At 41.2% G+C, this 13,512-nt stretch overlaps 1 protein-coding gene across 2 annotated transcripts in view; it reads right to left on the reverse strand.

Annotated features, from left to right (window-relative positions):
• The window catches only part of CCDC171 (coiled-coil domain containing 171), a 119,368-nt gene that overhangs the window by 10,967 nt on the left and 94,889 nt on the right, over positions 1-13,512 (reverse strand). For both annotated transcript variants that reach the window (XM_075210875.1, XM_075210874.1), the window contains 3 exons: positions 12,563-12,708; positions 10,524-10,578; positions 3,040-3,171 (listed from right to left, as the gene is read on the reverse strand). In XM_075210875.1, the coding sequence (XP_075066976.1) occupies positions 3,040-3,171; positions 10,524-10,578; positions 12,563-12,708 (333 nt within the window). The remainder of the gene's footprint in view (positions 1-3,039; positions 3,172-10,523; positions 10,579-12,562; positions 12,709-13,512) is intronic.

Here is a 13,512-nt window from a genome sequence, read left to right on the forward strand (position 1 = left end):
GTCTTCCACACCATACAAAGTCACGCACTATTCGCTGAATACCCTGAAACCAAGAGTCCGGAACATGAATCGGTAAAGTCTGTATGAGATATAAAAGACGGGGAAGGACATTCATTTTGATTATGTTAACCCGACCCATCCAAGTAAAGTTCTTACTCTGCCACTCCCTTAAATCCCCCCTGAGCTTGCCCAGAAATGGTCTAAAATTGAGGTCATAAAGGCATGAGAGATCACTAGCAAGTATCACCCCTAGATATCTTAATTTTGAAGGGTGCCATATGAAAGGGAAGGCAAGTTTTAACCCCTCCACCACTGAGGTCGGGGTCTTAATATTCAAAGCCACTGATTTACTATAATTAATTTTAAAATTAGAACTTTTGAAATTCTTTGACCAGATTAGGTAAGGAGACAATTGGATTGGTAATAATGGCTAAAAGATCATCTGCGTATAACGCCAGTTTATGTTCCTTCTCGCCAACCTGCAGACCCGAGATATTTGGGTTGGCCCTGATAGCTCTCGCCAAAGCCTCCATGCACAACACAAAAATGAGTGGTGAGAGTGGACACCCCTGCCTAGTGCCGTTACCCATCACAACTGACTCCGACAAGTCCCCATTAATCTTGATCCGAGCCGTAGGCCTTCGGTAAAGTGCTAGGATTCTATGGAGACTCACGGGACCCAGGCCCAAGTGTTCAAGGATCCCTCTCATAAAAGGCCAACTCACGCGATCAAAAGCCTTCTCTGCATCAGTGGACAAAAGCATTGACGCTGTTGCTGAACAAGAGGCCACATGGATCAGATCTATCACCTTGGTGGTGTTGTCCCGTGCCTCCTGACCTGGGACGAAACCCACCTGATCTGAATGAACTATCTCTGGGAATAACATTTTTAGTCTATTTGCAATCAGTTTTGCGTATAACTTAATATCCACGTTAAGCAGAGAGATTGGCCTATAGAAATTTTTAATTTATCATATTTATAATGTGCCATTACCAACTACTCCTACTGTTGCTGTTTGTCCACCAGACACTCAGCGAGTTTTAGTGTAGATAGCGCACCAACTTTGTGGCCCCCTGAGAAGGGGGAAACAGTATGCGCAAGCATGACAAGCGCACACGCACATTGATCAACTGCACATGCGCAGTTACATTAAATAACCCCAATGTGTGTGCGACTCAAGTCGGCACGTACACAGTGAGGCTAGATGCCAGGGGTGATGACATCATCACCCCTGGTCCCCACACACAGCATCCACGTGTGTATGGTGAATTTCCGCACACACCTGGCAGCTGGGGAGGCTGGGCCTGGACTATAAAAGCCAGACCCGGGACTCCCCCTCTCTCTCTGCTGCCTACCTGCCCCTGGACAGCGAGCACACACTACAATACAGAAAAGGAATACAATATATTATAGGAATACACTTTACTATAGGTATACACTACAGAAAATAATAGGAATACACCATACTACAGAAAATATACACTACACTACAGAAAAGGACGTTCCCTACATTGCAGACAAAGAATTGGATCCAGGATACACGGATTTGATAAGTGTCATTGATAATAATATATATTTATATAGCTATATCTGCTGGAAATTGTTGATTTAACTATTTATATACATATAACTGCATAGCTATTGTTTGATATATGTGATAGTTAAATCAATATTATAAATACTGGATGCAAGGATAGTGTAAGGAATAAAGGTGGTGAACCTAGGGTTAATTTTATATTGATATACTATGTTATGTTGAACAATTTTATGATATATCTGTGAACTGTGAATGCAGGGTTTTCTGTGTTAACAGTAAAATTTAACACTTCTTAACGCTGCCGCTAGGCTTATTTTCCTTTCTCGTCGCTCCTCTTCTGTCTCCCCCCTCTACCTAGCCCTTCACTGGCTCCCCATTCCCCTTCAGAATTAATTAATCAAAATTAATAATAATAATAATAATAATAATAATAATAATAATAATAATAAAATACTTTAATTTGAATATATACATAAGTTGTGAGTATTGATTACTTATAAAGAATATATATTGTTAGTACTACTAAAATACAGTGGTTATTAGATAAATAATTCTGTAAAGCATAAGTGTTATTTAGTGTGTTTAAATGACTGAATAAGGCAACATTATTTAAGGAAAAGTGCGAGTTTATAATGAGCGTATATGAGAACAGAATAAGAGGATAGCGTGCGCAACTAAGGCGTAACCACAGGTCCTTTGACTATTTTTCTACAATGGGAATGTGAGTGTCACTACTGTCTTTTACTGTCACTTGGAATAGTTTGTTTCAGGGTGGTGTGTGACTATGGCTGGTTCCTCCTGCCCATTTACTCTGGGCAGCACGGTGGCTCAGTGGTTAGCACTGCCTCACAGCACCGAGGTCATGAGTTCAATTCCCGATCATGGCCTTATCTGTGTGCATGATCTCCCAGTGTTTGCATGGGTTTCCTTCCTGGTGCTCCGATTTCCTCCCACACTTCAAAAACATACTAGTAGGTTAATTGGCTGGCATCAAATTGACCCTAGACTCTCTCTCTGTGCATGTTAGTCCCTGCCCTGGAGTTTAATCTAAATTGTCTAAGTGTGTTCTCTGTACAGCGCTGCGGAATTAGTGGCCCTATATAAATAGCTGATGATGAGGACCAGGACTGCTAGTTAGTAGGCAGAACATTCAAACAGTGCTCTTAGCTAAACACAGGGGAGTCATTGGCCCTAAGGATGTTATAGACTTACATAGTGCTTTTTTGCCCTTCATATATAGTTTTAACCAGCAAAAGGTTGTTTGCTGGTTAAATGGACAGTCCGTTCTTGTTTTTTCCAGTGGCCTACCACGAAGGAGTGCAACAAACCCCATCATCTGTGCTCCACTACAGCTAACAGTGGAAACAACACACACTCAGTTCAACTAGAACCGGATGCATACAATAAATCTTCAATTTTGTCATAACACATGCCATTTTACATATACATTTGTGAGTGTTGTAAGTTCCCAACAGATAAATGCAAGCACATAACAAATAACCTGGCAAGCTGTAAATTCTGCTCTTCCCATGTGTCCTTCCACTTCAAACAATTTAGCTGTTAATTTTGGAAGTTGCAAAGTGAAATCGAGTCGTTTTGCTGCTGCCCACGACAAGGAAGTCTGATCCTTGAACTAAATGATGAAAAAAAAAAAAGATAGAAAGCATGATCAATAACTAACTGGGTAATTTGCAAGAGGCAGTCATTGATCTGTACTCATTATATTAGTTAACAAAGAAAGAAATCTTAAAATCACCACAAAGTGTACACAATACAAATCATACGACTTACGAGTTTGCTTAGCATGTAAATATCTGAACACTGCAAATAGTTGCAATCGCTTTTAAATTATATTTGCTAAAAGTTAAAAACTAAAATCAAAACTTGCCATGAAGTAATTGATTGGTTGAGGGTTTTAACAATTACACAGAGACGTGGTGAAGACCCTGGTTCAAATCTCAGAGTAAGTTCCATTTGAGTTCCTTCTAACTGTGGAGATCATTTCCACACTAGTAAAAATAGGGAGGCACTGTGCAAATATATGCACAATGTACCTATTTACCACAGGGCATATACACATCCACATTACACGATTTAAAGAAGATTTATGCAATTGCTTTACATGAAGATTTTCAGGACTGTAATTTGTCACACGAAGGTGCATGCTTTTAAAAACAATATTTTACTTAAAAGTCCTGCCTACATTTGATTTAGGACATTCTTTCAAATCTACCTAAAACTGCTGGCTGGAGTCTCATTTATTTCTTAAATAAGTTATACGGGGACTTTATGTGTCACATTTCAATTTTCAATGTGCACATATAGATGTACTTCCTTGTAAGGAAAAAAAGCAGAAAAGATGCCTCATAGAATGTAATAGTGAATGCCTAACACCTGCCACCTCAAAGTATATGCATAATTCAGAATGTTTAACATGTACAAAAAGAGGATTTTTACTCACCGTGAAATCAGTTTCTCTTACTACATTGGGGGACACTGCGTTACCTTGGGGTATAGTAGGTGGGACTGGAGTTAGGCACTTATAAACTTGTTTGTTCCCCTGACTCCTCCCCCACTATGCCCCTCCTCTGTAGCGGACTTCAGTTTTGTATAACCAAGCCAGGAAGAGAGAAAAAGCAATTTAGAAAGCAACACCAAAGATACACTACTTTCAGAGCAAGGGAGGGCACGCAGTGTCCCCCAGTGTAGTAAGAGAAACTGATTTTACGGTGAGTAAAAATCCTCTTTTCTCTGTCCTACCACTGGGGGACACTGCGTTACCTTGGGGAGCTACCAAAGCTGTGTCCAAGGGCGGGAATGCTCTGGAACGGCTGTGCGCAATGTTTTGTGTTCAAAACCCTGCATTTGTGAATGCAAAGGCATGCAACAAAGAAACAATATGCAGCAGAAACAGACGCTGCCACTCTGTACAACTGCGCCCTTGAATGACGCTTTTGTGGCGTACAAAAAGCTGCAACCCTCCTGGAAAGTGCACTGTAAAAGTCACTGGAACCTGCAGAGGGGAACAGACAGAATGTTGGTCGTGATGCAGTGGCAAGAGACCACCTAGACCCTGTCCCCCCTACGCTCTTTAGCGTTAGAGAGGCTAAATGGGCATTCAATTCCTAAACAGGAACTGTGCGAACAAGAGCACAAACTATCTCCCGTCGGAGAAACGTTACACAAAAAGAAGAGGCACGAGAATGATGAACTACAATCTCTGTGTCAGTGGAATGCAGGCACTAATTGTCATAACCAATAATGTCTCGTACAACGCGCCACTAAGTTTCTGGTAAAGAAAATGAGGAAGAGCCATACACACTCTCGCCCCAGATCCCCTACGAGATGTGACATCCAAGAGAACAGCCTGCATTGAGCTAACAACTCAATCCACTCAATGATATACAAAGGATCACCATATACACTGATGCAACAGCTTAAGCCACTCAGTGATATCTAATGGAGCACTGATACAGTGCTTAAACCATTCAGAGATAAACAAGGGAGCACTCATTTCATGAGCAAACAGCTTAACTAACTCAGCGATATCTGAGGGAGCACTCATATAGAGAGCTAACAGTTTAACTAATTCAGAGAGTCACCGGAGGCCAAAGCAAGCCTCCTGATGACGAGAACTAGACTCCCTGGAAATCCACAACCAACCAAGGGTGGGCTGAGCATAAAGAAACCACTTAAACAAAACAACCTTCCGCTGAGCTAGACAGAGAGCCACGGAAGCTGCACGCTGAAAGAAGAAGGGCGTAGACCCCATAGAAGCCAGCTGGTAAAGAAAATTCTTTAAAAGATTCCTGAGTGGGACGTGTGAAATTCCAGAAATTTACACCATTGAATATAATTTCTAGCCCAAAGAAAACAGCTGAGAAAGAATCTCTACCGCTGAATTGAAGGTAGCAACCATATCCTTGTAAGGATTCTCTAGCCGAAAAGGTTAGCCATCCGACGCCACAGCGTCAAACCAGATGATGAAAACAAAAAGAGCCGAACTACGAGATGAGGCCGCTCTGAAAACAGGAAAAGAGGGACGACAACACAAGTCCCCTAAAACAGTAGAACACTGCTTTGCGAGACATACGGCAGACCACCAGACTAGCTGGGATGCGCCCCCTCCTAGAAACTCTTGAACTCCCACTAGCAAATAGGAGCTGTGAATCACATCCTAAGTTATAGGGAGACCCAACTTGGCTATGGACAAATCCATTAGATTGAGAGCCGATAGAGAAAACAGGTTAACATGTGAAAAGAACCTGGGCTCCCTCTTAGAGAGCCCAATGACCAAACCAGGAGAGTACAAAGGTATTACCCTGAGGTGACCCACTCTACCTGGTAAAGGATTGATTGCTAAGGCATTCAGCCCTCAATAACAATAATAATAATAAGTTGGTCTAGCTTGGCCCATAGGATGGCACAAGGAACACCCCTCCGACCATACACAGGTCGACCCCTATCCTGCATTAGGATACGGGAATTGCATGAGTGCTACAAATATGCAACAGCACTGCATTTTGAAACCGAATCTCTACAGGTTTTCTGACCCTCTGTAAAAGAAGAACAACTGACTCACTAATAAAAACAATGTGACTAAGCACCACCCGAAAGGTAAATTAGTGAATTAAGGCAAAGGGGTGCTATGCACATCCAAAGCCCTAAAATCAGCCTTCCTTGATAAGAATCTCCCTGTTGAGACATGGGAGATGTTACGAACAAGGAGAGCCAAAGATACAAGTAGAAACTTCGTATCCTATTTTGCAAAACAGAAACTCCTGATACTGAAAGGAAATTCTGCCAGGAGCAATTTGGAACTGTGTAGAAAAGAGATGAGCGTGTTCTTCGGTAGTAAGCTACTGAAAACCCCGAACTAGAAGATAAGGCATAAGCCAACGCTTATAACGTGGTAGAATAAACGAAGAGCTGGGTAGGCTCAAAGTGATCACCTGTGAACCCAATATTGCAACCCTGCTTCTTGCTGAGAGGCTGCAAGTATAATGTTCTGGCTGAAAACGTCTAGCTCAGGGGTAGGGAACCTGTGGCTCTCCAGGTGTTGTGAAACTACAAATCCCAGCATGCCTTGCCACCTCTCTGCTGGTTATCTACTGGCAAAGCATGCTGGGACTTGTAGTTTCACAACACCTGGAGAGCCGCAGGTTGCCTACCCCTGGTCTAGCTGAAAGCTAAGCGTTGGATGTAAAAAATAACTTCCACCTTCGGGGAATGTCCACAAATCAAAGGATGTTTACCTGACTTCCACAGCACATAAACTATAACCACCCCTGTAAGGCTAAGCCTGACTCGGAATGTGGCACCCTGACCTCAAATCAACAGAGAGGATGGAACACGTAAACATCACGGCCTGGTGTCGCTGACATAAAACAAAGAAAGCACACCTACCGCCAGAAGCCTTTGGATACTCATTTGTAATAGTACAAATTGAGAGTTCCGATATTGGAACAAAGTGCTGTAAGCATGTGGCTAACTATAGGTATCATAGCTGAATAGCTGTATGCCTACCAGCTATGATGCTGTTGGCTGAATACAAACCACCCCATTAACCCTTAATGAGAATAAAGGCTAGAGCACTTCTGTCCGAGAGCCGCTAGATAAAACCCGTTAACAGCCCCTGCTCTGCGTAGGAGGACTTCTTTGTCTGCTCCCGCTGGGGACAGCAGAACAAGAGAACAGAGGAGCCACAGGATTGTCACCAACAGGGACCTCCTTTGTATTGACTCTGGAGAGTTATGGGAGGTGAAAAACATAGCCAGTCTAATACTGTCTACCTGGTCTTTGACAAAAGACAGACACCGAGTCTAAGATATGAGGAAAAACATTTTTCCCAACTAGGGTGTAAATGAAAAGGTTGAAAATTGAAAACCAAGGATAGACTGTAAGTCTTGCAAATGCGAAAACTGGGTACAGTTTAAGCTGGGATTATCCACCTCGTAAGTGTAATCAGCAAGAACATTCCTCTTGATAGTAAAACAAGATGGAAATAGACATATCTGGGGAGGAATGAACAACATCCTTATTCTGACTGTGGCAACAGTCCAAGATAAAATCCTCTCCATCTGTGGAAGATGGTGAACAACAGCATCTCTGTGCAGATGGTTTTATACCTGAACAGCGTAATGCCGCTTCTGTGTTAGCGGACAGATATAAGCTGTGTGGGTGCTTAACCAGCACAGTGTAAACGTGTGTAGAAGCATGAAAAAGGGTATACTCACGTACCATTTCAAACTTAAAAATCACCTTAATGTGTTCGGCCACCAGAAGCGACAGTGATTTAGACCATATATATATATATATACACACACACACACACACATTTTTTGAGTATGCCAACCAGCGAGTATTCTACTCCTGGAAGACTCACCTATTGTAACCTGATACAACAGCAAGAAAAAAGACACAGAATAAATCTGTTCTATCTTTTAAACAGGTAATATATATGTGTGCTATTAGGGTTTACGCACACATATGCACAATGCAATACAGACCAACCCGCCTACCACGGGATAACACTGTATATTATTTTTGTGCCACATAAATAATGTAGAGCATATAAAACAGCGTGTTTATTACCCCTAAGGTAATTCCTCAGACATAACGCATATTTGGAAAACTGTATAAAAGTTAACCACAATACTTAGGAATACAGGCTATACGTAGCAAAAGGGATGGCGTATATACACGGAACTCTCTTTACCAGACTTATGGAAAAAGTCCATCCACAGTCACCATATGGAATATTATACAGATATGTATTCCCATATTAATGTACATCTGCCCAAAAAGCAAAATATGTCACCGGAGGATAGGAAACTACCATATTGTCTAATAGGTAATCCTATAATATATACAGCAGTCATAGGGTCCTGAAATAAAGGTCCTGACTGTGTGGCAAACAGGCTGACAATCGTTTAAAAACAGAATTAAAAACAATACTACATTACCCAGTGATGAGAGGCAAAAGTCTGGAACAGCATGCACTTGATGTGTGTGTGCTCCGGATCCAAGATGGCCGCCGTTCGCGCCATTAGGGAGAGAGAGAGGGGGAGGTGCACTCCCCTCTCCTAACATGTCTGCCTCTGCTCACCGCCGCTCAGCCTATATATATATATAATATGGCTGCAGCTGCTGGAAGTGAGAACCGCCGCTCTGCCATGCCCAGGGTGCGTGCGGTCTCACTGACTTCATCGCCTCTACAGAGCGCGATGCTTGTCCTTCTCCCCCGCTGCTGCTCGTTGTCTAGGGGCGGAGGAGGGGGGGAGGCTGCCGGCAAGTCTGGGGGCGGGGAGGAGAGGCAGAGACACCCTCACTCCCGCCCGCCTGATTAAACGTGGCCGCGGCCGTCTATAAGGCCGTTAATAAACATGTCTGCCCCACATAAAGCTGCCTTTAAAGGCACACTTTAAAATAAACAATGGCCCTTTTGCTCGTTTTTTTCTAGGGGTAGACTGCCGGCAGAGGTGCGAGGGAGGCGTGCTGAAGAGCTGCTTACCTGCGCTGGAACTCAGAGTGAAGAAATCCCGGGGACTTTCACTCCTCTGGGTCTTTTCAGTCCAGCGCTGCACCTGAAAAAGGAATAAAAATAAAAACAGGAAAACCTACTGCTAAACTAAGTATAGGCAAGAAGTGACCTTTCTCCAGAAGGCACTTACAACAACTGAAGTCAGCTACAGAGGAGGGGCATAGTGGGGGAGAAGTCAGGGGAACAAACAAGTTTATAAGTGCCTAACTCCAGTCCCACCTACTATACCCCAAGGTAACGCAGTGTCCCCCAGTGGTAGGACAGAAAAAAGGCTCTGCGGCCACTGTACAGGGTTACCTCCAAATACGCCTCCCTAGTTGCACAATCTCGTCCATCAAAACGAACCTATTATTTACCTTTGGGTATAGAATGGGAAACATTACTGTAACCAGCCCACAAGCACCCTCTATACCATTTGGCTTGCCCACATCTTGACATGTGAACAGACGCACATACCGGTAAAAATGGCAACCAAACAAATAGACTGTAAGCTCAATTGGGCAGTGATCCTCTGTCTGAACAATTCTGTGATCTGGCTAATAAAACGTGGACATCCTGGAAGAGCAGGAATACAATATGGTGCTCTGATCCTTGTTGAACTCACCTTAAAAAGAAGGCAGTCTATAAGGTGCTCTACTATTAGGAATTCAACAGTGCTGTATGTGGTAATGCTAAATGTTTGCTGGCAAGTGTTTGGTTAGCTATAGGTTATTCAATCACAATGCCCCCTTGACCATAGCTATTAGAGAGCAACAGAAAAAAGAAAATAGTAAGCTTGATAAAAAAAAAGGTCATGTTTGGATCGAAACACTGTTGGTGAACTTAGGCAAATAAAAAATTTCTTTTACTTTTTAGGGAACAAAAAATGTAACTAGATAGATAAGTAAACTTGTTACAAAAATAAATTTAATTTACTACATAACGACACTAATGAAAATAAATTGCCCTTAGTCTCTCTTGGTCTGTGTGTGTATGTTAGGGGAATTAGATTGTAAGCTCCAATGGGGCAGGGACTGATGTGAATGAGTTCTCTGTACAGCGCTGCGGAATTAGTGGCGCTATATAAATAAATAGATGAAGATGATAATGATTATTTTAGGTACAAGCTTGTGCATACGCAATAAGACAATAGGCTTCAAAACAATTATTTCCAACATTGTTTAATAACTAGTTCGTAATACCAAACACTAAGTTTCTGAATATAAAATCCAACCCAGTAGAGACAATGTAGACAGCACAGTTGTATTTTTACACATACATAGGGCACCAAACACTATGTATAGAACTATTTATTTCAAACAATTTAGGTGTTAGTGTTTACAGGTTCTCTATAAAACAGTGAAGAGCTGTCTAGGCCAGAAAACCCTGCAGTTTCAAGTTGAAAATCAAGCAGGTTTTTTCTACCAGGTAAGGCCACCCATTTAATTTGCAGTAGTTATTACCTTCTGAAAGAGAACTGCAACAGACATCATGTGGTTTATCAGGTCTTCCTTATCCCTAGAAAATAAAATACAGCTTATAAGTCTTACATGCATAATTTGCCACAATTTGCAACAATTTCAGACCTCATATGTCAGTATCCTATGTTATGTTTGTATTTTAATCCTACATGTAGAAAAGCAAGTATGTCAAGCCAACCTTTCTTTTACATTTTATTATAAAATGCACAAAAAAGATGAAACGCATCTAATTACAGTGGTTAAAGCCAGTTAGGAGTTGTGCGTCTAAAGCTGGGTACACACTACACAGTTTTCAACCAATAATCGGCTAAAACAGCCGACATACGACCGCTCGTTCAAAATTCGGGTCAGTGTGTGCAGTGACACGATGGTCGAAAGTCTGCCCAAATGGACGATTGTCGCCTCATTTGGTTGGTCGTACTGTTTAATATTTTCGCTCCAATCTCGTTTCCGCTGTGTAGTGTGTATAAACTGCCGACCGATCCACAACAGTGAGTATGAAATTACAGTCATTGCTCACGACAACATGGCTGTAAAAAGTCGCTAACGTGAGGTCTGCTCGTCCCTTTCTCGTCCTAAACAAGGCTAGTGTGTATGCAGTCCATGGACCGAGCGATCGGACCATCGATCGCATGTAAAATCGCTCGGCATAAAAAGTTGGTCGAAATTTCTGTAGTGTGTACCCAGCTTAAGCCGTATTACATTTATTCACTGGAAGGGGAACAGATCCTGATTGGACTTAGTCACTAAATAGCAGTCACTAGATCAACATTACAGTACAATCAGTACTGACGGTTATTTTTTTCCCCCCTCAAATGAAAAAAAACATGAAAAACATGAAAGCATATAGGTTATCATAAACCAGAATGTGGCTCTATCACAGGACATGAGAAGACAATTGCTGGTAACAATTTGTTTATTAAGTCACAATAATTAGTCACATCCATTAATCAGTTCACTATTATACAGCAACTCTTTTTAATTCTTCCATGGTACATGTGGAAGTACAAAGTCTAAAACCATGTCCATAGCAACATAACACACAATACCCGATGCGAAGAAGGAGGCTTGGCACTTTTGTTCTGTAATATTCCTAATTATGGTTGGAACGATTGACAGGAAAAAAATCTATAAGCTGAATGTTGCCTAGCAGGTAATCTAGACCTTAGCATATGCAGTAGCTTGGCGTACAGTCCCTTACATATATCACCCTATCGTAAGGAATTTGTTGACTCTCCCTTAATCTGTTATTGTGCATGCATGTACTAATTGGAACATACTGGTTTACAGAGCTGGTATACAGTACAAGTTGTCATTTACAATACATGGGGTGGATAACCATGGCACAAGCATTGGCAGAATGTATATTACTTGGGTAAATTAATATACAGAAATGTAGCATGTTAATCCATACTGACTTTTTATGGCACATGCTTCATGTCTATATGCTGTTAATCTTTTTCAATAAACCTAGCATCTGATGTGACCAACAACAGAATCCTTTGTAGAACTACATAAGAAGTGAGCTGCATTCATTTACATGTCCATGGGTGACATTTTTTTTTATATGTCAGTGTTATTACAGTCAGCAGCTGACATATTTCCATTTGTTAAATGTCATTGTCGAAAATCTGTTAACTTACACTTTTTATACGTACCACAATACATAAGGAATAAACGCATCTCTAATCTAGAGTAACAATAAATATATTGTACATTTTCTTCAGTGTGGTTTAAGGTGGTTGCTTACTAAATAGAACTGCATGTAAAACAAGCTTGTTTTGAGTTAAAGCAAATCAAACTTCAATGGATTTCTGGAAAATTATCAGGCCACATTTATATAAAACGTCAGATTATTCTGCCCGAGTGTTAAAATCTAATGTTTCCATGGTAAGTTTTCAAGATTCATCATAAGGCCCATGCAAGATTGTTTTGTTTTAGGTTCCTTTATGCCTCAACATGATAGTACAAACTGATCTCTTGTTTGCTGTATGTGATCTCCCAAAGGTTCCCAAGCTCACTTGGCTGCTACTCGTAGGGCACTCTCTGCATTGTAGATGCTCTCTTCCAGTCGACGCTTGTCCTGCTCCAGCTGTGTCAGCTGTCTGTTCTGCTGACGCAAGGATTGATCTTTTCTCCGCAGCTCCAGCTTTGCCTCAGAGAGACTCTACAAGCAGGAGAGTGGAGAAGACGAAAGCAGTTATGTCAATCTTCCAGCATGACTTCAATATATGCCATGAGCGACTAATCAAATAATAATATACAGTACATGAACTATGAAATTTTGTTTTCAAACTTTCTCAGAAAGCAACTTTATTGTTTACCTTTCAGGTGCATGTTAGTTGAACCTTTTTATATAATTTCTCATTAACACACAACAAATAAAAGGTGAATAAAACAATAACTGCCAACTGATGTTTACAAAATTCTTTAGCTTTTTGCCATTAAAATTATTATTATCGTAGATTTTGAAGGCACCACACTGCTCCGCAGCACCATGCAGTAAGGGAAAAAGAACATACATAATCACAGGGACATGCAAGAAAGACAAAATAAATGCAGACATGGAAACAGAGGACCCTGCTCATTAGAGAGCTTACATTCTATTTATTTCTTTTTTTTAAAATTGCTTATTGAGTTTTTTTTAGGGATACAATAAATAAATGGGAAGAAAGGAAGGGGTGTACAATCGGGACCAATGGTAATCTGATAATAAATATATTTGTATATATATAAGCATTATTCACAAATAAACATATATATAAATCATAAACAACATAGTAAAGAGGAGACATAAAAATTGACACTGTAAGTCCCAATGGGGCAGGGACTGATGTGAATGAGTTCTCTGTACAGCGCTGCGGAATTAGTGGCGCTATATAAATAAATGGTGATGATGATGATGAAGCTCCTTTGGGTGATGATCCTAAGAGTAAAAGTAGGTAATTGAAGGCAATGAGAGAGGAGGGAG

This window comes from Mixophyes fleayi, chromosome 1, assembly GCF_038048845.1.
Source record: "Mixophyes fleayi isolate aMixFle1 chromosome 1, aMixFle1.hap1, whole genome shotgun sequence".
Classification (NCBI taxonomy): Eukaryota; Metazoa; Chordata; class Amphibia; order Anura; family Limnodynastidae; genus Mixophyes; species Mixophyes fleayi.